Source organism: Dermacentor andersoni, chromosome 11 (genome assembly GCF_023375885.2).
Source record: "Dermacentor andersoni chromosome 11, qqDerAnde1_hic_scaffold, whole genome shotgun sequence".
Taxonomy (NCBI): domain Eukaryota; kingdom Metazoa; phylum Arthropoda; class Arachnida; order Ixodida; family Ixodidae; genus Dermacentor; species Dermacentor andersoni.
The window spans coordinates 49651219-49675882 of NC_092824.1; the positions used below are offsets into that span (position 1 = coordinate 49651219).

Below are 24664 nucleotides of genomic sequence, written 5' to 3' on the forward strand. Positions count from 1 at the left end.
GAGTCATGACGGTGAGTGACATTGGCCAATTTGTCTGCTGAGCATTGTATATACGGCCCTGTTGTTAATACGTAAAATAATTAGTGTCCTCCCCCACCCACCCTTTTCTTTCTGTGTGATGGGCGGCTGTCCCAAATGTACTCAGGCTACACTGTAAAATCATTTACATTCTTCAAACTAAAGAAAACAAATGGTCTAAATGTGACTATAACTCACACTCTTAGGGTGGGATTTATATAACTCAGACCCTAAGGGTGTAAGTTATGTACAAATTTACATGCTTTATCACCTTTAAGGGCGTAAATTATTTTACACTGTACCGGGGTTGGAGGCCCACAATATTTCTGTGCTCGCGACTCCTGTTCGCGCGTGTACTGCTTGCTTTCTTTTTCCCCCTTGCTGATATTTTTTTGTCTTGCTTTCATTTTTTCCTTCATTCTTTCCCGAGTTGCGCATTTAGGATTTTGTGATCAGCGTCTGACAGGCAGGCAGACGCAGACCTGTCAGACTGTAAGGTGTAAGGTGCCTTGGGGATCTCTGTAAGGTGCCTTGGGGATGTCTCGTGCTGAAGATGCCCTCTCGGTGAGCGCATATTTCACCCCTCATCTTTTAAGAGGTTCAATACATACAAGCATTTGTCTAGCAAACCAGATTTTTTTTCAAGGCAATTTTCCACGTCTCAGTAATTTCTCTCGTCGTATTCGAGTGCTGATTGCCGTGTTATAGTTTGTTAACGAAGCTTTCCCTCAAGTCTAAATATTTTAAGGCAGTTTTCCTAGCCTCTAAAGCCGCTCGAGTTCGCTCTTCTCCTTGAGCGGCCATTTTTCCTATAAAGTATGCCTTCCAACTACTCCGCCCTTAAACTGGCTCTCTCAACTACTACACGCAGAGACAAAGCAACAGCGCGCGCATTAGATCCCATAGATGAGATGAGTATTTACAATTAGTATTAGGGTTATAATTATATTCGAGTGCTGATTGCCGTGCTATCGTTTGCTAACGAAGCTTTCCCTCAAGTCTAAATATTTTAAGGCAGTTTGTCGTGTGCGTATCATGGCTACGCACGCTTATATCGCATTCCGTTTCTCTACCACGGGTGCGCTTTAAAACCACGGCGCTGCAGTTTTTTTGCTTTTCTCTTCTTTCTTCTTCTCCGCCCTTAAACTGGCTCTCTTAACTGTACTACACGCAGAGACAAAGAAACAGCGCGCGCATGCGATTCCATAGATGAGATGAATATATATATATATATATTGTGACGCAGCAGTAATCACGGCTTTTATTCCGCGTCACCAGATTAGGCGAACCGACCACGCCCACAGCACGGAGCACACTCGAGAGCCAGCCCCACAAGCGATGATGAAGAAGAACCCCATATAAACCCCATATGATGATGATCGTGTACAGATGACAAAGAATAGCTTATAAATTCCCACACTAATGTCCCCTCGCGCGAGAGCGGCCATCCTGGCCGCAATTCAAAGGGGCGGTGAACGTCTCGTGAAAGGCTTCATACGGGAAACGTGAACAATCTCAGCGGCGCGGCAGCGGCGGTCATTTGGAACAATAACTGGTTCCACGCGATAGTTCACTGGAGAAGTCTGCTCCAAGACTTTGTAGGGGCCGATGAACCGAAGCTGAAACTTGTCACACAAGCCAGGAGTACGAACTGGTGTCCGGAGTAGCACTTCCTCGCCAGGGCGGAAGCACACGACGCGATGAGAGGCGTCGTAATGCTGCTTGCGGTCCTGTTGCCGTGCTTCGGTGTTGATGCGGGCGAGCTGGCGACAACGCAGAATGCGGGACACATATTCTTCGCAGGAGGAAGGACATTGATGGACAGTTGGCGCGAAGAAAGAGACGTCAAGACAGGAAGAGGGCGAACGACCATAGACAAGGTAGAATGGCGAGTAACCGGTCGTGCGTTGAACGGCGGTATTATATGCAAAGGTCACGAATGGTAAAATTGCGTCCCAGTTTCTGTGATCCGGGTCAATGTACATGGCTAACATGTCTGACAGCGTGCGATGAAATCGCTCTGTGAGGCCGTTGCTTTGCGGATGGTAACTGGAGGTAGTCTTGTGGGTGGTTCCGGAGGCTCTGAGTACTTCGTCTAGTAGTTGCGAGAGGAATGCTTTTCCACGGTCGCTCAGAAGGACGCGAGGAGCACCGTGACGCAGTATTAAGGATTGAAGTATGAATGCAGCAACTTCAGAGGCTGAGGCAGAACTCACACAAGTTGTTTCGGCGTAGCGTGTCAAGTGATCAACGGCTGTCACAATCCATCGTTTACCGGTGAGAGTCACAGGAAGTGGGCCATATAGGTCAACTCCAACGACCTCAAATGGTTGCGACGGACAAGGAAGCGGTTGCAGTTGTCCGCTTGGAGCTGATGTAGGGAGCTTTCGACGCTGACATAGAGCGCAGGAAGCGACATACCTCGCTACACTGGCGGACAATCCAGGCCAGTAGAAGCGCCCTTTGATGCGGTCATAGGTTTTCTGGAAACCAAGGTGACCAGCAGTCATGTCGTCGTGAGAAGCCCGCAGGACATAAGCACGTAGAGAGCGTGGCAGAACAGGAACCCAGCGTTGACCGTCAGGGTGATAGACATGACGGTATAGGACGCGGTTGTCAATCTTAAATTGCGTCAGCTGCCGACGAAGGCGGGCGTTAGGCGGGCGCGAAGCTCCTTGAAGGTGGTCGATGATGCGCCGACAGTAAGAGTCGGCAAGTTGATGAAATTGGAAGGATTTGTTGTCGTGTGGAGGCATCTCGTCGACAGCGGCCAACAAGAAAGCATCTGAGGAGGGATCGAGCGAAAGCTTGTCACGGATGGTAGTTGGAGCTCCATTGCATGGTGTCGTAGGAAGCGGACAGCGAGAAAGTGCGTCTGCATCTTGGTGTTTTTTTCCGCACTTGTAGGTAATGGTAAAGTCGTATTCTTGCAAACGAAGAATCCACCGACCAAGTCGTCCAGACAAGTTCTTCAGCGTCGAAAGCCAGCATAATGCATGATGGTCTGTAACGATCGTAAAGTGGTGGCCGTGAAGATAAGGTCGAAACTTCTGCACAGACCAAATGATAGCTAGACATTCCTGCTCCGTGATGGTGTAATTCTTTTCGGCGTTTGTCAGAACGCGACTTGCGTATGCGACGACCCTCTCACCTAAAGTGTCGTCTCGCTGTAGGAGAATGCCACCAATTCCGTGACCACTAGCATCCGTATGCAGGAGGGTAGGAGCAGCTTCATCAAAATGGCGTAGTACTGGTTCAGATGTGAGAGCGCGCTTCAGATGGGTGAACGCAGATTCACATTCGGGAGACCACACAAAGGGAACATTAGAACCCAGTAATTTGTGCAGAGGTGACGCTATTGAGGCGAAGCCCCGTATGAATCGCCGAAAATAGGAAGCGAGGCCTAAGAAACTACGCAAATCTTTGGTCTTTTCGCGACGAGGGAAGTGCTGAACTGCGGAAACCTTGTCAGGATCAGGACGAATGCCATCTTTGCTCACAATGTGACCTAGAACTTTGATTGTCTTGCTCGCAAAATGGCATTTCTTAGTGTTTAGCTGAAGTCCAGCGTTGGCAAGGCACGTGAGAACTTCATCCAGACGTTGCAGGTGCTGAGAGAAGGTTGACGAGAAAACAACGATATCGTCGAGATAGCATAGGCAAGTCTTCCACTTTAGGCCACGAAGAACGGTGTCCATCATGCGCTCGAACGTTGCGGGCGCATTGCAAAGGCCGAATGGCATGACATTAAACTCGTAGAGCCCATCGGGTGTTGAAAACGCTGTTTTCTCCTTATCGTCCTCATGCATAGGTATCTGCCAGTAGCCGGAACGCAGATCGATGCTGGAGAAGTACTCGGCACCCTGCAGGGAATCCAAGGCATCGTCTATTCGCGGCATAGGGTATACATCCTTGCGTGTGATCTTGTTAAGTGCTCGGTAGTCGACACAAAATCGAACAGAGCCGTCTTTTTTGCGAACCAAAACAACGGGGGAAGACCAAGGGCTAGCAGAGGGGCGTATTATGTTTCGTTGGAGCATGTCGGTGACGTTCTCGTCAATGACTTTCCTCTGGGCTAGCGATACGCGATATGGTCTACGGCGCACGATGGATGTACCATCTGTCTCTATCCGATGCGTCGTAATCGAAGTCTTTCCCAACGAAGATGAATGCGCGTCAAAGGAAGCTTCATGTTTTCGGAGCAAAGCAAGCAATTGTTGTGACTGCGAAGCTGTCAGGTCGGAACTGATGGCAGCTGCAAGAGCTGAAGGAGATGCGGCCCGTCCGGTACAAGGACCTTCAGAGGAAGCTGGTTTAAAGGAAATAACAGATATCGACTCTGATGCAGTGGCGCAAGCCAATGTAGTGCCTTTAGGGATGAGAATCTTTTCGGATGTCGGGTTTGTAGCGTAGAGACGTGCAGCGCCATGATCAAACCTAACGAGCCCTGATGCAAAGGCTATCCCTCTTGCAAGACAGCGTGCAGATGGTAAGACGAACACGTCGCCGCAGTCAATCACATCAGACGTGATAGTAACAATGCTTTGATGGCGAGGAGGTAGCGCGGTATCTTCTGCAGCAACGAAGTGAAGGGGTGTGTCATCTGCATGAAGTGAATAGGTCGTGTCGCTCATGTGGAGAACACGTTGTCCACAGCAGATGGAGGCGGAGGCCGTAGAAAGAAAATCCCATCCCAATATGAGCTGCTGGGCACACGAACTTAGCACTGCAAATTGTACGTGATGTAGAAGTCCATCGATGGAAATACGAGCTGTGCACATAGCGATAGGTCGAATGGAGGCCCCTTGAGCAGCGAGTAGCGTAGGTCCATCATAGGGGGTCGTAACTTTCCTAAGTCGCGAACACAAATCACTGTGAATGACGGAAACACTAGCACCAGTGTCTATTAAAGCTTCTACTTGTACACCTTCTACTACAACCAATATCACATTGCACGGACGCGATGGAGGAATTTCTGTCCTGTCGTTCGATGCAGCTTTTCCTCCAAAAGCTGCATAATTCAGTTTTCCGGACGACGCTCGGCGAATTGAGAAGCAGGTCTCAGTGGGGACGTAGAGCGGCGAAGGGGTGACGGCGAGCGGCGTCTCGCAGGACGGTAAGCTGTGTCGGATGCTGCAGTAGGCGATGGAGAGCGTCCGCGCGGTGGACCATAAGGACGGCGTTGGTCATGGAAGCTCCCTAGACGTTGGAAAGTAGCTCCGGGCGAAAAGTCATCCCGTTCGTATACGTCATATCCGCGACGCTCGTCTTGCTGGCGCTTGCGGCAAAAACGCGCAATGTGGCCACGATAGCCGCAGTAGTAGCAGATGGGACGAGGAGGACGCCACTGCGGATAGCTGGTTTGGGTAGGTGCGCTGGTAGTCATGGAAGCGATGTGAGCCGGTGTTGGTTTTGGAGGCATCGGTGGGACGATGACTGGAGTAGCTGCGGCTACTTGTGCGTACGTCGATGGGGCCCTAGGTGTTAGAGGGTCCGTGTACGCTGCACCAGCCATGGATGCCAATTCCTCCTTGATGACATCTCGCAGATTGGTATCGGAGGCATGAGAAGGCATAGGTCCTGCTGCTAAGCCAAGATACTGGAGCTCTTCTCGAATTATTGCGCGTATCATTGCTCGTAACGTAGGGTCGTCGGCGCTAGTGTTTGCAGTGGTGTCCGGCTGCAACCGTACTGATTCGAGTTCGTCAAGGCGCTGGCAAGTAGCGACGATATCAGCGACGGTAGCGGGGTTCTGGATGGCTAAAGCATTGAAAGCAATAGCTCCGATGCCTTTGAGGATGTGGCGAACCCTGTCTGATTCGGTCATGGCCGTGTTCACGCGTCGACAAAGAGCAAGCACATCCTCGATGTACGACGTATAAGATTCACCGGGTTGTTGCTTGCGAGTGTCGAGCGTCTTTTTTGCGAGGGCAGAACGAACAGCCGGTGTACCGAAGATTTGGCGGAGCTGCTGTTTGAAAGCGCCCCAGTTCGTGAAATCAACCTCATGGTTGAAAAACCAAGTCTTCGCTACGCCTGTCAGATAAAAGGCGACGTGACGTAGCTTGGACGCATCGTCCCAACGGTTAGCCGAACTCACTCGGTCATAGTCGTCCAGCCAATCCTCGACGTCTTCACCGCGAAGTCCAGCAAACAGATGGGGATCACGCTGGTGCCCACTGACAACCCAATACGGAGAGGCTGGGGTAGTCGAGGCCGAGATGGTGGTAGTAGAAGTGCCTGTTGGCTCGTCCTGCGACATGTTGGCGGACAGCTGGCACTATCGGCGACCCGATCGAAGCTCCAGGAGGTTGAGCGGGGAGTCAGAGGACGGGGGACCGAAGAGCACACTCCACCACTTGTGACGCAGCAGTAATCACGGCTTTTATTCCGCGTCACCAGATTAGGCGAACCGACCACGCCCACAGCACGGAGCACACTCGAGAGCCAGCCCCACAAGCGATGATGAAGAAGAACCCCATATAAACCCCATATGATGATGATCGTGTACAGATGACAAAGAATAGCTTATAAATTCCCACAATATATAGAAAACTATCAGTCATAGCTCTCGTAGTATAGCCCTCTGGGCCGTTTCCTTTTTTTTTTTTTTTCGAAAGTAGTCCTATTAGGGTTATTATAATTACACGAAGGTATTTCGCCCTCATCAGCAGCAGTCCTTGGTATAGTTATTCTGGCGGCTAGCTTCCCACGCCATGCGTGCCGCCATCGCACCTGGTTAAGCTTTTCCTAGACGCTAGAATTATGCTTTGTCCGCGCAACCTTGAGCGATCGGAAAGCGCGTTTCCCGCTCTTGGCCGGCGGAGAGGGAGCTTCGTTCCGGCCGCGAAGCTCTCCACATCTCTGTAAGGTGCCTTGGGGATGTCTCGTGCTGAAGATGCCCTCTCGGTGAGCGCATATTTCACCCCTCATCTTTTAAGAGGTTCAATACATACAAGCATTTGTCTAGCAAACCAGATTTTTTTTCAAGGCAATTTTCCACGTCTCAGTAATTTCTCTCGTCGTATTCGAGTGCTGATTGCCGTGTTATAGTTTGTTAACGAAGCTTTCCCTCAAGTCTAAATATTTTAAGGCAGTTTTCCTAGCCTCTAAAGCCGCTCGAGTTCGCTCTTCTCCTTGAGCGGCCATTTTTCCTATAAAGTATGCCTTCCAACTACTCCGCCCTTAAACTGGCTCTCTCAACTACTACACGCAGAGACAAAGCAACAGCGCGCGCATTAGATCCCATAGATGAGATGAATATTTACAATTAGTATTAGGGTTATAATTATATTCGAGTGCTGATTGCCGTGCTATCGTTTGCTAACGAAGCTTTCCCTCAAGTCTAAATATTTTAAGGCAGTTTGTCGTGTGCGACTACCGACTACCGCGGACAACATGAGTCTCTTTCCACGTAAGTGTGAGGCTCGGAGCAGGAGCTGTGGCGCTTGAAAGTAGCCTGGGGCCTGACGAACCAACCGACTGAGCTTTCTTTCCGGGCAACATCGAAGGGTCACGAGTTCAAATCACCTGTTATGTTCCTTTTTTTTTTCCGCCCCTTTTTCTTTCTTTTTTTTTTCTTTCTTTTAATGTCTTTTCCTTTATTTTATCACTGTACGAGAACCCTCCTAAAAAAAAAAAAAAAAGAGATATATATCTTCAAATATGTATGGCCTCACACTCACATGTGCAGGTCATAAATACCAGGTTCTCCAGCCGAGTGCCATTCATGCGGTATAACCGAGCTCAGATTGGTCCACCTTGACTGACCAAGTAGGGCACCACTGTAGGTTAAATGAGGCGTACAACTCCTGCGGGACCCGCCGTGGTTGCTCAGTGGTTATGGTGTTAGACTGCTGAGCACGAGGTCGCGGGATCGGACCCCGACCACGGCGGCCGCATTTCGATGGGGGCGAAATGCGAAAACACCCGTGTACTTAGAATTAGGTGCACGTTAAAGAACCCCAGGTGGTCGAAATTTTCGAAGTCCTCCACTACGGCGTGCATATACAGAAAGGCGTTTTGTCACGTAAAACCCCATAAATTAATTTTTAATTTAACTCCTACGGGGACGGTAGAGTATCCGTCTCCAGTGCAAGAGGACCGTGATTCAAATCCCGGTGCCGCGCTATTCTCCACCGGAAAATACAAAAAAAAAAAAAAAACCGTGTGTTGAGAAAATTGCACAAACAGGCCTGGAGTGCGGCCTGATCCCGGTGACCAGAACCGGTAACGCACTCTCTCACCAGAGCAGGATTGGCCACCCTGGTGCAGTACTTGGCCACAACCTCCTATATGAATACAACAATCGAACCCCGGCCCTCAGTCCCCAGCAGCCGCGAAACAACTGACCACGGCGGCGGTCAGATCTGTGACGCTGCAGAGGGTGCTAAGAATACCTGGCTCCGGACAGGCCGCCATTGGAATCTGAACCTGGCAACGTTTAACGTTAGAACGCTATCTAGTGAGGCGAGTCTAGCAGTGTTATTGGAGGAATTAGAGGGTAGTAAATGGGATATAATAGGGCTCAGCGAGGTTAGGAGGACAAAAGAAGCATATACAGTGCTAAAAAGCGGGCATGTACTGTGTTACCGGGGCTTAGCGGAGAGACGAGAACTAGGAGTCGGATTCCTGATTAATTAGGAAATAGCTGGTAACATACAGGAATTCTATAGCATTAACGAGAGGGTGGCATGTCTTGTTGTGAAACTTAATAAGAGGTACAAAATGAAGGTTGTACAGGTCTACGCTCCTACATCTAGTCATGATGACCAGGAAGTCGAAAGCTTTTATGAAGACGTAGAATCGGCGATGGGTAAAGTCAAAACAAAATACACTATACTAATGGGCGACTTCAATGCCAGGGTAGGCAAGAAGCAGGCTGGAGACAAGTCAGTGGGGGAATATGGCATAGGCTCTAGGAATAGCAGAGGAGAATTATTAGTAGAGTTTGCAGAACAGAATAATATGCGTATAATGAATACCTTTTTCCGCAAGCGGGTTAGCCGAAAGTGGACGTGGAGGAGCCCGAATGGTGAGACTAGAAATGAAATCGACTTCATACTCTGCGCGAACCCTGGCATCATTCAAGATGTAGACGTGCTCGGCAAGGTACGCTGCAGTGACCACAGGATGGTAAGAACTCGAATTAGCCTAGACTTGAGGAGGGAACGAAAGAAACTGGTACACAAGAAGCCAATCAATGAGTTAGCGGTAAGAGGGAAACTAGAGGAATTCCGGATCAAACTACAGAACAGGTATTCGGCTTTAACTCAGGAAGAGGACCTTAGTGTTGAAGCAATGAACGACAATCTCATGGGCATCATTAAGGAGTGCGCAATAGAAGTCGGAGGTAACGCCGTTAGACAGGAAACCAGTAAGCTATCGCAGGAGACAAAAGATCTGATCAAGAAACGCCAATGTATGAAAGCCTCTAATCCTACAGCTAGAATAGAACTGGCAGAACTTTCTAAGTTAATCAACAAGCGTAAGACAGCGGACATCAGGAACTATAATATGGATAGAATTGAACAGGCTCTCAGGAACGGAGGAAGCCTAAAAACAGTGAAGAAGAAACTAGGAATAGGCAAGAATCAGATGTGTGCGTTAAGAGACAAAGCCGGCAATATCGTTACTAATATGAACGAGATAGTTCAAGTGGCTGAGGAGTTCTATAGAGATTTATACAGTACCAGTGGCACCCACGACGATAGTGGAAGAGAGAATAGCCTAGAGGAATTCGAAATCCCACAGGTAACGCCAGAAGAAGTAAAGAAAGCCTTAGGAGCTATGCAAAGGGGGAAGGCAGCTGGGGAGGATCAGGCAACAGCAGATTTGTTGAAGGATGGTGGTCAGATTGTTCTAGAGAAACTGGCCACCCTGTATACGCAATGCCTCATAACCTCGAGCGTACCGGAATCTTGGAAGAACGCTAACATAATCCTAATCCATAAGAAAGGGGACGCCAAAGACTTGAAAAACTATAGACCGATCAGCTTACTGTCCGTTGCCTACAAAGTATTTACTAAGGTAATCGCAAATAGAATCAGGAACACCTTAGACTTCTGTCAACCAAAGGACCAGGCAGGATTCCGTAAAGGCTACTCAACAATAGACCATATTCACACTATCAATCAAGTGATAGAGAAATGTGCAGAATATAACCAACCCTTATATATAGCTTTCATTGATTACGAGAAAGCGTTTGATTCAGTCGAAACCTCAGCAGTCATGGAGGCATTACGGAATCAGGGTGTAGATGAGCCATATGTAAATATACTGGAAGATATCTATAGCGGCTCCACAGTCACCGTAGTCCTCCACAAAGAAAGCAACAAAATCCCTATAAAGAAAGGCGTCAGACAGGGAGATACGATATCTCCAATGCTATTCACAGCATGTTTACAGGAGGTATTCAGAGGCCTGGAGTGGGAAGAATTGGGGATAAAAGTTGATGGAGAATACCTTAGCAACTTGCGATTCGCTGATGATATTGCCTTGCTTAGTAACTCAGGAGACCAATTGCAATGCATGCTCACTGACCTGGAGAGGCAAAGCAGAAGGGTGGGTCTGAAAATTAATCTGCAGAAAACTAAAGTACTGTTTAACAGTCTCGGAAGAGAACAGCAGTTTACGATAGGTAGCGAAACACTGGAAGTCGTAAGGGAATACATCTACTTAGGGCAAGTAGTGACCACGGATCCGGATCATGAGACTGAAATAACCAGAAGAATAAGAATGGGTTGGGGTGCGTTTGGCAGGCATTCTCAAATCATGAACAGTAGGTTGCCACTATCCCTCAAAAGGAAAGTGTACAACAGCTGTGTGCTACCAGTACTCACATATGGGGCAGAAACCTGGAGGCTTACGAAAAGGGTTCTGCTGAAATTGAGAACGACGCAACGAGCTATGGAAAGAAGAATGATGGGTGTAACGTTAAGGGATAAGAAAAGAGCAGATTGGGTGAGGCAACAAACGCGGGTAAACGACATCTTAGTTGAAATCAAGAAAAAGAAATGGGCATGGGCCGGACATGTAATGAGGAGGGAAGATAACCGATGGTCACTACGAGCTACGGACTGGATTCCAAGAGAAGGGAAGCGTAGCAGGGGGCGGCAGAAAGTTAGGTGGGCAGATGACATTAAGACGTTTGCAGGGACAACATGGCCACAATTAGTACATGACCGGGGTAGTTGGAGAAGTATGGGAGAGGCCTTTGCCCTGCAGTGGGCGTAACTAGGCTGATGATGATGATGATGATGATGATGATGATGATGATGATGATCAGCGTCTCTTTCAAGAGGCCTACCTTCTCGTTTGCGTACATTTAAAACACTAAAAGAAGGGGCTCCGCATTGGAATGCTCGGGGTTAACTCTGACCCCGAAGGGACATCCTTTCGCGCGCACGCAAGGAACCCGCACACTTGCGTGCTCTCTCGCATTATCGCGCTCATCGGAATGCGGTCGTCGCCGCGCCAGGCTTGGCTATTACGAATGCTCATAGCGCGGAGTACTATTTCGAAACACGGCAAAGGTGAAGAAGAAACGTGGCTGCTCGTTACGACATTTCGGGCAATGTCTCGGAAGTGTTTCGTGCATTACCTTCACGACTTTGCCATCGTGGAAGAGCGGCGCGCCAGGTTTCCTTTCTCGCTCGTGGTCCTCTCGAATGCAAGCCGAAACGAGGGGGGCACGTTTAGTTACGCCAGGTATAGCGACGAGTCGCTGTCTACGCTCGCAGAGGAAGCAGAGTTGAGCGAACTCCAAGTTCGAGAAGCCACGACGCAGCGCGGGAAAGCCGCCCCCTAAGGCACAGATATACGTGATGGTAGCGATTTGTGTTGGCGCCTCCTTCGAAACGGAGCGGCGACAAATATAGTCACTAGCGTGTGCTAGAGTTGATCAGGTTTTACTACGTCTACTGCAGTCTGGCAGTTTGCCTATCTTCCTTCGATCTTTTTCTCTCTTCGTTTAAACCTCTGGCTCTACATTGTAAAGTTACCTGTTCCTGTAACGACCCTGGCTCTGTTGACTTCTTCCCTGCCTTTTTCCCACTAATGCTCTGAACGTCTCCTGCTTATTGCTTATGCTTATTGCTTGCGTATGGCGCCGTCAAGAACGCACTCGACGGATTTCTTTCCAAGGTTTAGACGCACGACACGCAAGAGACTTCAGGCAAGATAACAAGAATCGGTACAAAAACACTCCGTTTAACTTGATATCAAAAGTAAAGTTTTGCGTGACATGACGTCTGGAACGTACATACGCCACTCAAAAAGCTCCAGACAAGGCATTTCACGAATCAGTGCACACACAATGTATGACTTGCTATCGCGAGTAGGGAATGCATCGACGATTATCGAAGTGAGAAGCTTCTCCTTGTTCGACTGTCTTGGCCGCCTTTAGCAGCCGTCGAACAACTCGTCATTCGGTTAAAGCAGTTTCACGTGCTGCATCACTTTCCACTTATCGACGAGCCACTCCACTTGAAGCTGTCTCTGCAGTGTTACATAACGCGCCATCTCAGAAAGCCTCTGTGACACCCCTTCTGCCGCGACCGAGCGCGGGCTTGCATTCGCCGCGGCGGAGATGACGTCATCAGTGAAACAACCAATCAACCGGCGTCGCACATAACCAACACCACCTACCCAACATTATACGCTTCCCTCCTCTCCAACTGCACCCATCTCGCATCCTCCTCTTAGCCACCCGCAGTTTCTTTCAGGGGAACGTTTTGGAAATTTTTGACGAACTAGTGCGAAGTGCGAATTCGGCATGTGTATACAAGTGGCGCTCACAAGAATGGTCGTCGGCTCACAATGGTGACACGGTTTCATGTTTCATTAGTTACTAACAGAGATCACGATGCAGAAGTACAACCGCGGACCCATACCGCGCAGCACTGGTAGCGACATCTTGCGACGCTGCGACAAAATACAACTTTCTAAAAAGGTTTCGTGCTGTTACCACTGTTCTCTTCCAGGTAAAGAAAGGGTGCAATTCGGTATCAATACAGGTCTTCGTTACTCATGAGTAACTCATGAGTAGAGATCGTTACTCATGCGTAGAGACTGGATGTTTAGACACTAAAAATGGCTGTTTTAGGCGCCTATATAAGAAAGGCACTAAAGCTGCGGTTTAGGGCATATATAGGCGCCAATAACTGTAATTTAGAAATCTATGTATAGGCTCATTTATTAAGAACTTCCGCTCTGCATCTGAGGACAAACGATTATTTTCTAAAGAACGCAGCCCATTAAGCTCCTGTCTTGTGAAATTAATTTGCGCTTCTCAAAAAACAGAATCGGGCATGGTTGCATATGGGTTAAAATATATTTATCTGAAGTCCAGTGTCACTGCGCACCGTGGGAGAAGTTGTGAAAGCAGTGACAAGCAAGCGTCAAAATAAGATTTTTGGCCTTCATATTTTGCCTCCTCTCGCTGAGCATTAGTTCGTATGAAGAAAAGGAAAGTTCAACATCCACAGAACTTAGCGGCAATTACGTGTGCTTCGGCACGTTGGATGATCCACTGTCCTCTGAAATTGCGACATGTTCGTCGGTCAGAATCTTTGACAGTTCTTTCATAACTGAAAACGACGGAGTAGCTTTATCTTTTTTTTGGGGGGGGGGGGGGGGGAGGCAGGTTGAAGACTCGAAATTTCTTTATCAGCAACGGGTCCGTTGGTGTCGGTGGCCAACCTTTTCAGAACGTCCAGAATGAGCCCTGCACTCAGGGTCAGAGTGTCGCCCGAACATTCAAGTTTCTAGATGATTCAAGCGAACGCACAAGTACGCAAAGCCACCTTCAAGTGTATCGTCCCGTAGAGCCGTTTGATCCCTTTTTCACAGCGACGCTCTCGTCTACTGCCAAAGCTGCAGTGTTAATAACAGCCTTTACTCCAGCCAAGTGTCTGCGGTAATAATCGGCTGCCTTCATCCTAGTTTCCGAGCGGGTTATGTAACAATATAAAATTGTTGAGGCTAGGGCAAAACACGGAAAAGGGCATTTTTAGGAACTGAAATTCAGCGTAGCACCAACATGGAAATAGGGATTTATACGCACGATAAACGTGCCACAAAAACGTTTCCAGACCCATAGTTCGTGCTTATATGTTAAAGACGCACGATAAAAACATAAGGGGGGAAAATATGCATTTTGCCTAAAGCAACGGTCTCTACTCATGAGTAAGCGCGATACCTATCGCGCAAGAGATCACAGGTCAAGCATAAGCCGTATTTTGTTTCGATTATTTTCCATTCCCAGCATTGTCCTTCGTCATCGGCCCGCACGAAGCTGCGCCTCCCCCGCTATCCCCGCGATCGGCCTCTAGGCGGTATACGGATTAAGCGAGAAAACGAATAGTGTCAGAGGACAAGAATTCTCACAAGATACGGGGTCCCCCAGGTCGATTGACGCCCCGATGTCGTCCGCATGAATCACCACGCGCCTCTTACTAATTCGTCGGTGTCGGGCCCCAGGGCGCATACTTCGTCGTTCGGCACGACCGCTACATCTCGAATTCGCATCACCCGACGCGAGTTGTCGAAGTTGTGGGAGATTTTGTTGTCGTCTTGTCCTGGTTGCGCGGCTCTCGAGCTGGCTGCATACACAGAGCGGGGTGCAGGAGAGTCACGTGAGGTGGGTGACTCGGCGACGACGGCTGGAGACCGGTACGTTCTGTGGCGGCACAAAAATTACGCCGGCGGCTACTATAGGAGCAGCCGACCTCTGTCCCGTCGTCATCGTTGCGCTGGTCCTCCTCCCCGCTCGCCCAGTAAAGGCTAAACCCCATGAGCGCGATTTTGTGCGCGACAGCGACGAGCGACGGATCGGGCCGTCGCTTGAACAGATTGCTCGGTCTTGCCGCGCGATCGCTCGGCTCTGCAAATCTAGAATTCGTCGCTCGTCGCCAGGAAGTGCTATGAGCGACTAGCCAATAGCGCGAAGCCGCAACTGAATGTACATACATCACTCAAGTACTGCCGATTGGGGCACGGAACGAGCGAACGATTGAATTTTTATAGTGCAAGGATAAGAGCCTACTGGAAGACATTCAGAAATATTTTATGCTGCTTTTTACAGTAAAACACATCAACTTTAGTTAATAAAGCACGCGTCACGCTAGTTTCGGCGCCTGTATTGCTGCCCTCGTACCGATAACACCGGGGAAACGTCGCTCGAAGTCATCGCTCGCATGGGGTACGACTGGTAGGCGACGAGCGAACGCGACAGCCATCTCCATCGCGTCGCTTGTCGCTGTCGCGCGCAAGTTCGCTTGCATGGGGTTTACACTTAATCGCCCAGAGCTTCGCCGTGCCGCTCCGCGGCCCGCATTGTGTTCGCATGTGCGCGGCAGCAGCGGCGGCGGCGGCGGCTTGTCGCAGGAAGGGAGAGAGAGCCGCCGCCGTGTGAAAGGGGGACGCCACCTCTCTCCCGCAGCAAGGCCGAGCCGGCGCGTGGCCCTATTAGATGCCTATCTCCTTCCGAGGAACGACCGGGCGACCGCGTGTGCTGACACCATCGCCGCTGTATACCCGCACCTGGCCGTACATACCCTGTCGCCAACCAGCGTCGTTCCTCGAAATTATTAATAGATATAAAAGCAGCAGAGGTGGGGCGGTGCGGGCGAGGGGGTCCGAGCGTTAGGATCTTGGTGGCTCACTGAATGCTTCGCGGATGAGGCACGTGCGGAGAGCGGAAATAAAATAGACTGAAGAAGGTTCTGTTCGAGGTGGCGGCTTTGGTTTTGCGTAGCAAGAAATACATCTAACATTTCTGATAGCACTCTTGATGTTGCCTTTTATTTTTTCTTTATTTTTTTTTACTGATCTTTTTGTCTACATAAGACGCTGATGTATTCAGCTGCCGAGTGCTGCCCCACAAGTATTTGTAGTTCGGCTGCCCTGTTCTTGCTAAAAAGTCCATAAAGAAATAATTATCGTTACTAATGTTAGAGATGCGCACAGTGTGGAGAAGAACAGAAGTAAAGCGGGGCTTAATCACGCGTTGCGAGTGTTGAGAATACAAGGAGGAAGACAAGAACAGCAAAGGAAGATAGACACAGAGGACAGGTGCAAGCATCAGAAAGAAGTGTGCAGCAGTAAAGATCATAGATAGAACCAGCTGTGGATGGGATAAAGAGGTCAGTAGCTTATACTAAAGCCGCTCCATGCAGTATGGAGGTGCTTTAGCTTGTACGTGCACTGGCCAAAACGGACAGCGGTGGAAGTTGTGACCGACATCCGCGCTGCCGCTTCCTAAATAGTACGGGGGCTGCCTAACAGACGCTGCATTGTGTTGAGCGACTGCTCGCTCACGATCGCTCTCTTCTCCCGCGTTACTATAAGCCGACCCATCCTTTCCAGCGCGCGCGGTATAGTTGACCAGACTTTTATTACCTTTACTCAAATTCGTTGGATTTCCTCCTCCTTGCTTTATTTCTTTCTGTCCGAATAACGAGCGAATTCTTTTTTTTTTTCACGAAACAATAAGAGAAGAAGTAAGGTATCCACGTAACAACAAAAAACTTTTTTCTTTTTTGCACCACACCAAGTGACAACAAAAGCGGATGCTAGCTAGCTTGCGCTGTAAGATCGAAGAAACCGATCGCAAGGTGACGTGCGCGTGGTTGGAGATAGTCCCAGTCAGCGCGATCTAACGGGAGCCTCAGCGTTTCTTGCTCATTTCGAAGGCGCTTAACCACGGTTAGTCGTGGCGCGTGCTCACGCACGCTCCAGACCCGGCTATGGTTTAACGTATCTACTTCCTCCGGCGATGCCATCTAGCGTGGCCCACGGAGGTGCACACCTGCCGAAGTTCTCTGACGACATATCCGTGCCGGCTTGTCGCGAAACGCCACTAAACCAGGTGCACCTCCGGGCGGCTTAGAAATCGGAAATCAAACCCCCATACGAGGCTCCTCTATCTCGCACGCGATCAGAGCCGTTCGCTAAAAGATTGCGCTTAGGAGCCGAGGAAGATGTACAGAGGCGTCTTGACGCATTCTCTTGTTGTCACAAGTCACTGACGAAGCCCGGTCCACCGGCTGAAACGCTGATGGGACATGTTTTGAGTAGTTCGGCGTGTATCTCCTGGCACCCGGTAGGAAGGCAGAGCCCTTGTATTTCAACGCGACCGCGCGAGCCAGTCAACCAGTACCAACTAGACAAAACGTTGATGATGATTATTAGGATGGGTATATATAGGACGAAGATGATGAACTACAAAGCTTGCGCTCACAATATATATATATATATATATATATATATATATATATATATATATATATATATATATATATATATATATATATATACACTCCTCAGAAACTGTCAACGTTGTGCAGCCGTATTTCTAAAACAAGTAAAAAACTACATTACATGTGAAAAGAACCAGGCGAAGTGTTTGTAGATTGCAGCGTCGGTGTGGTATACAAGATTTCATTGTCACGTGGAAAAGTGTATGTAGAGCAGTCATGCCGCTGTGTTAACGAGCGCCTTAGAGAACATGAGCCATCCATACCGACAGGCACAGGTCCCCGTTTGGCTCAACATTGTAAAACATGCAAGTGCAAAGGTATGTTTCGTGATACTAGGATTTTGAAAAAAGAGCCGTGATACCATCACCCGAGAATTATCGCAAGATTTCTTCATACAGTCGTTGGGGTCACAGTGCATTAGTGAGCCTCCTTTAAACTTGTACAGCGCTGAATGTGGTTTTTTGGATTCTGCCGCATGAGTGCGCTCTGGTGGGTGATCAGATGTTGGTGGTTCCTGCACATGGTGCTCACTGCGCATGTTCTTCTAGATTTTGCTTTCTGTAAAGGAGTGACGCAATAAAATGGTGTGCGTGCGTGCGTGCGCGTGTGTGTGTGTGTGTGCGTGTGTGTGTGTGTGCGTGTGCGTGCGTGCGTGTGTGTGTGTGTGTGTGTGTGTGTGTGTGTGTGTGTGTGTGTGCGTGCGTGCGTGCGTGCGTGTGTGTGTGTGTGTGCGTTCAACCCAGAACGACAACTTCCGGAGAAGGGTAAGGGGGGCTGTGTTGGCTGACCTATAAGTCTACGGCGGAGGGGGGGGGGGGGGGGGGGCAGGGAAGGGGTTACAATACGCCTTCATTTATCACCGTCGGTGTCTCCACCGGCGGGCAGTATAGTAAGACACGTGCTTCGTATGTGGTTCGCTCTCTTTTTGTCGCACCTCGGACGAGGGCGGCGCGCTTCGGTCGTTCCTGTCGGCTGCAAACGGACACGACACAAGCGCAGTCGTAATTGCGAGGCGGCCGTTACACGACGGCAATGCACTTCGTGACCGCGGCCCCCGACCGTCGTTGGCTGCAAAGTGGCCGCCGGCTCGCTAAGTGACGCCGCGCTTTGACCGCGGGGGCTATACCGCAGAACACGCATATGGCTATACTGCGGCGACGGTGGTGGCGCGAGCGGGGCTCCTCCTCTCCGCTAGTCACGTGCTGCGTGAGTCACGATCACTTCCTGAGGGTGCGTAACAGAAACAACAACACCCCGCTTCGGAAGTGCCTCGCGTACGCGACCGGGACAGGCGCGTTGCAATGTGCCGTATAGGAGGAGCAGGTGACCAAGTATGCGTGAGCCTGTGTAATGGTCCCTCATAGCTGGTAATTATGCGCACCAGGACAAATAGAAGGGAGCAACATTTACGAGGCCGCAAGAGAACACGGGTAACGGTCCGGGTTCTGTTAAACGGTTGTTGGCCGCCGCACAACCAACGTTGTTAACCGATACGGGGGCCTTTGTTAAAGGGACGCTGGTAAGAAACACTAAATCAGCTTTGATAGGTAATGTTGTAATACTCCGAGACTCAACGAAAAGAATCTTGGTTATGCTTCGGCGCCCCCACCCCCTCCCCGCTCCCTTTCCCAGGGAAGCAGTTATTTGTTGTCGTTTTTCTTTTTTCACTGCAAATGTATGCCTTCGAAATTCCATTGTGATTCATTTGGCTCCAAGAAGGTTGAAGATTACTGGAGAAAATTAAGCCACACCTTTCTTTTTTTTTTCGACAGAACATCAGCTCTGGTACGCCAGTGTGATATCGTGGATTTGAAAGTATATTCTCGTATTTGCGCCGCTTTGTGACACAGGAAACGTTCTCCAAACTTGCCAGACTGATTCATTGGTTCGCCTGAAGAACAATATAATCCTGCTTTAACTACAAACAGTTAAATTAGACCCGAATGCACGTTGTCAATATCCACGAATTCGCGGCGAGCTTTTGCAAGAATTTCAAGACGGTGTCGCCATCCGTCTTTCATGTTTGCGTCCTTTCTAGCGTTCCAAGCCTCTTCTCCACCTGAGTGAAAGAGAGAGAAAGCCCTAAAGGGCAGAGGGAGAAGAAATGGAACCAGAACCGAAAATCTGTCCAGTTAATCTGATTTGCGACCCTGTACTAATGGACTGGGCAGAGGGAGGTCGGACGATAGGAAGGAAACAGAGAGATACAGAAGCAGAGACGTGCACGTGATCACAGCACAGCATCACATGAGGACAACGAATAACCAATCAAGATTAAAGCTGTTTGTGCAGTTTCGCTGTCCTTAAGAACTGTAGCAGCGCCTTCGTCGACCTCTGCTGCGATGGCTTACGAAGCCAGCATTCCAATACGACGGCTAGTGATCGACGCTATACACAAAACGTTTCTGTAAAATTCTTAAGAGTGCTAAAAGGGTGTTTCTTTACACCTTAAATTACACCAATTTAGTGCCAGTTTTACTTAAAAACACCCTACTAGTAAGGGTGTGTGAAAAAAAAATAAAAATAAAAAATTAACACCCTAAGGAAACAATTAACGCCCTATATACTAGAGGTGTCCGTATACCTACCGCTCCCTACCGTTGAAAACTGTCCTTGCAGCTACGAGAAATCCTAGGCTTCAAGACTAACAAGCGCATTTGCTGTGATGCAAGATGTGAACTTATGCGAGGTTCCTTATAACATGACGCAATTTGAGTTTCCAAACAATTTACACACAATGACATCAACCTTTCATGAGTCGAAACACGGCTTCTGTGCGGCGCAATGGATAAAGTGCCCGACTTCCACGTGACCTTCCTGGGTTCGCATCCACCTCCGCGCATTTTCCGTGCAAGCTTGTTGAATGATGAATTGCTTGTCATTTGATTCCTTTTGCCTAAAAATGGTAATAAACAACTCATAAACAGTGGCAAGTGTAACGTTCTAAGGGCGACATTTCTCTTTCATTTCGTTTCTACTTAAGCCAAACACCCTTTCTTACGGGAATTAACCAGACAAGGGTGCTTGTATTTAACACACCAAGGATGCTCGTCTGGTGTAACTATAGCACAGCCTCTTGGACCAGGTGGAGAGAGTAGCCAGGATCACTGGTGTCCTGGAATAGGCACCCACCCAGCTTCCCTCCCACCCTAGCCTTTTCCTTGTTCCTCTCTTCCCTCTGAATATTCAATAAAATTTTTCCTCCTCCTCCTCCAAGCGCATCCGCGAGCGATCGACTGTGTTCAATGTACACGCGAGGGCAGTCACACAAGGTGCTCCTTTAAGAATGCCAATTTTACTATTACATAAGCTTGATTCACTGCTACAACGTAACTGAATATTCCACGCCGTTCATCCACCTCGTATTGAGCCGACCTCATTGCCTGTTGGCGCGAAAACTATTTACTTTTACAATACTGGGGCCGACGCAGTTGAGTGTCTTTTGCAGATATCGTTCACAAGTCATTCGCTGTGCCTGTTGGGCTTTGCCTCTTCCTGGACATTTGACGGTTCTGTGTACTCGTTCGGAACTACGTCATTTCTTGGCATTCCATTTATTCGCATCAGCTTAATTTTCCACTGCCCGTTTTCACTTTTCTTTAATTAGCTTAAAAGATTCCTCTTGGAGCATCACAAAACGAGAATTAGAGAATATTACATGTTGTTCCCTTTGTTAGAATGTGCGATGCGAGGTGTAGCTTCTTCCGTGAAGGTAGATGAACTGGTGACGGCCACAATATCGTAATCAAGGTCATTCTAGTCTTCTGGCTCTTTGTTAAAAAAAAGAAAGAAAAAGAAAAAGAAAACGCGAAAGTGACAGTAAGAGCATGAGCACGGGCTGCATTTAATGGGTGACTTACGCGAGAAGATGTATGTGACGGTGAGAAAATATACGAACCGCGACAAAATTGCAAGTTTGACTGGGGATATGCTTGCCCAAAATTTCAATTGAAGAAGAAACACTAATCAAGAGAAAGATATTCGCAGAAACAAATTTTAAAAAGTTATAACCTTTTACAATTGCATAAGAGAAGAAGAACTTGAACTCTATACTAGTTCACTATTAGTTCACTAACTCTCTAACATCACGCAAAAATGTGAATAGCGTATATACTCGAATAAGGGGACGTCAAACCCACGTAAGAGCTGCACTCCCAATTTGGTAGCCCAAAATTAGAAAAAAAAATTTTGAGATAAGGAATTCGAAAACTGAAGAGAGCGTCGCAACAATTGTATGTATGCTCTCAGATTCTGAGCGCGTGGACGTCGGACGTCGTTGTAAGAAAAGCGTTGACGTCACAATCATACCTAACGCAATGAAAAGCACTGAGGACGACTGTATCAATGAGTGTGCTACCCAACCGAATCAGAGCAGCGGTGGCAGCGACCGTATTGAGGATTATAGACAGACACCGACTGCGTGGCGTACTTGCCTGAATAAATAAATGCATTGTGAAAACGATAGCGCTCGTTTTTTTGCACAACGAAATCATGGGTATTACAGACGGCCATAAAAAGTTAGATGGCCATGGCCCACCCCAGTGTAAGGGCAACGCCTCGTCAAGATTGCGAATAAAATAAAGTGCGACTCTTCCGCGAGTATATACGGTACAACACCTGTCAGTCGTGGTCTAGAGCCAGCGCATCACATGTGGCGAGCATGAGTAGCCTCTAATCGCAACGAAATGCTGAGTTGGGAGCAAAGCGCATAAGATGTAACAGACGCCGCAAGGGTGATCACGAAATTAATTGATGTTGGTACTATTTATATTAGTCATACTATTGATATTAAACTGATAAGTGATGGATAAAACAGGCTCGAGACCAAGGTAAGGACCGCGCGAAGAGCGATGGAACGAGAAATGTTAGGCGTAACGTTAAGCGACAGGAAGAGAGCGGTGCGGATCAGAGAGCAAACGAGGCCATGTAATGCGTAGGGCAGATAACCGGTGGACCATCGTTTCGAATTCATTGAAGAAGCAATGCGTAATAATAAAGCGCCTCACATGGGTTTAAGGAGATACAAAAATTATTAAATTGGAGATTAAAGAACAAAACAAAGAAAGCAGGTTTAGATAAATTGATCAATACTAAAAGGGAAGCATCCGTATTGAACGACTGTAAATTATTGTGCAGAGATTAGCTGTTCCATGTGTTAACTCAGGAAATTGGCGCGTTCAAGTAGGAACCACGGCATCTACTCTGCAGCAGAAAATCATTGAGAACAGTCACCACATGCATCGGTATTTTTACCGGATGACATTAGTGAGTATTGTTATCCCCTATATTCGAACATTCTGAACAGGGAATTCTCGAATTAGATTACAGATCGAACAGAAAGGAGTAGTCATATCGTATTTAAAAGCTCTATTATTACCACACGATTAAGTAAAACACTGTTAGTAGATTTAATGTCATGCCAGGTTTCATAATGTGAGCTCAAAACCACGGCGAGAGTTGCACAGCACTTATGAAATTTAAGAGCTCTTATCATGATGAGCAAGACGAGAACAAGGTGAAAGCAGGAGCCGGCGCGCTGTTGGGCTGTTTCCTGGGCGATTCGTTTCCTCTTCATCTCGTTTCGATGTCGATTTCAGGCCTCCTCCTGCTTATCAGAATTGCCGCCGTCCATACTGCCGTCTCAACTGTGGTTGCGGCGCCCGCGAGCTCTCCTTTTCACTATACTCCGACATCTTATCAGGCATGCGACGCAGCTGGCGAAGCGAGCGGAGGCGAACGCAACGACGAGGAACGCGGTGTGACGTCATGTGCCTCCTCTGAGCACGGCCACGGCGAAATCGCAAGTTCGCGGCCATTAAAGCTTTCGCTTTAAAATGGGCGACCCATCCCGCTTTATTTCGCACTGCAGCGAGCTTCTACACCCACTGAATGACCTTCTACGCACAACCAAGAGCTCCTCATCCATGATTTCCTGTTCTCCCGGCGCTCAAGCTGTTTTTAGGACTGCTAAACAAAGAGTCGCCGGTTCAGTACTTCTCATCCACCCGAGGACTAACGAGTCCACTCGCGTCATGGTGGATGCTTCCAGCGTGGCCATCGACGCTGTTTTCCAACAGAAAACCGACTCCGAGTGGCACCCACTGGGTTACTTCTCTCGGAAGCTCCAACCTGCCGAGATTCGCTACAGCGTTTCTGGCCGTGAGCTGCCCGCCATCTACTCCAAAAGGCAGCACTTCCGGCACTTCTTGGAGGGCCAGCCATTTTGCGTTCTAATCGATCACAAGCCTCTGGGGTACGTCATCCGTACGAACCCTTCCAAGTATACGTTGCACATGAACTTCGTCAACTGGCCTATATATCTGAGTTCACAGCGGATATCCGCCACATAAAAGGCATCGACAATGATGGCAGCTGACGCACTTTCACGCATCACTTCCCTCGGCTCTTCTACATCTGCAGAGAACGCCTAGCTCAGGCGCAGATGGAAAACCCTGAGTTGCAAGCACTGAGTGACCACCCCCGTTCCCTCTGTCCGCAACTCGTTTCTAGCCCGTTTGTACCTGGCTCACTCTGGTGCGACATGTCAGCGGCTGCACCTCGCCACTTCATTCCGATTGGCTTTCGTCGTGCGGTTTTCCAATCACTTCACATCTGCCATCCCAGCATCCGAACCACGCAGCGCCTCCTTACAGAGCGGTACGTCTGGCCGAGCATTAACACCGATGTTCGCCAGCGGCTTGTGCCTCGCTTGCCAGACCGTCAAAGTGACCCGACACACAAAAACTCCCACACAGTCTTTCTTACCACCAGGCTGTGGCTTTGATCAAGTCCGTCTTGGATTGCTTGAACCGCTTCGTCCCTCTCACGGCTACCGGTACATTCTGGCAGTGATTGAGTGCTTCCCCCATTGGCCTGAAGCCGTGCCCATTCCGGACATCACTGCAGAAGCGGTCGCCAAAGACTTCGTTTTAGCACGGGCGTCTCGTTTCGGATGCCCCAGCATTGTTACAAACTGATCGCGGCCGGCAATTGGAATGTACTCTCTTCCTACCCTCAACAGCCTGCTTGGCACCCTGCCTTTCCTGTCCTTGCTTTCTCTCTCTCTCTCTCTTGGCACTAAGCACTGCAGTGCCAGGTCATATTATCCCTTTGCTAACAGCATGGCTGAGCGGATCCATCGTCAGCTAAAGGCTGCCCTCAGTGCGCGCCCGGATCGAGACCACTGGGTCGGCCACCTTCCTATGGTGCTTCTTGGCCTACACGCCGTCCTTGGTTGCGACCTTGGCTGTTCAGCTGCCGGACTCGTCTGCGATGCACCGCCCTGCCGCTTCCTGGAGACTTGTTCGTTCCTTCGGCTACCTCGCCCCAGCCGCTGCAGTACCTCCAATGCCTACATGACTGCATTCACCCACTGCACCCCGTCC

General features: G+C 48.9%; 1 protein-coding gene across 1 annotated transcript; it reads right to left on the reverse strand.

The window, feature by feature from the left end:
• Window positions 1–456: 456 nt before the first annotated feature.
• LOC140213982 (uncharacterized) lies at window positions 457–8811 on the reverse strand. The gene is made up of 3 exons (XM_072285186.1): window positions 7400–8811; window positions 5267–7192; window positions 457–477 (listed from the first exon to the last, which is right to left on the reverse strand). Exons 2-3 carry the CDS (start codon window positions 6278–6280, stop codon window positions 457–459), a joined length of 1035 nt encoding a protein of 344 aa, XP_072141287.1. The 5' UTR covers window positions 6281–7192; window positions 7400–8811.
• Between the last annotated feature and the right edge of the window lie 15853 nt (window positions 8812–24664).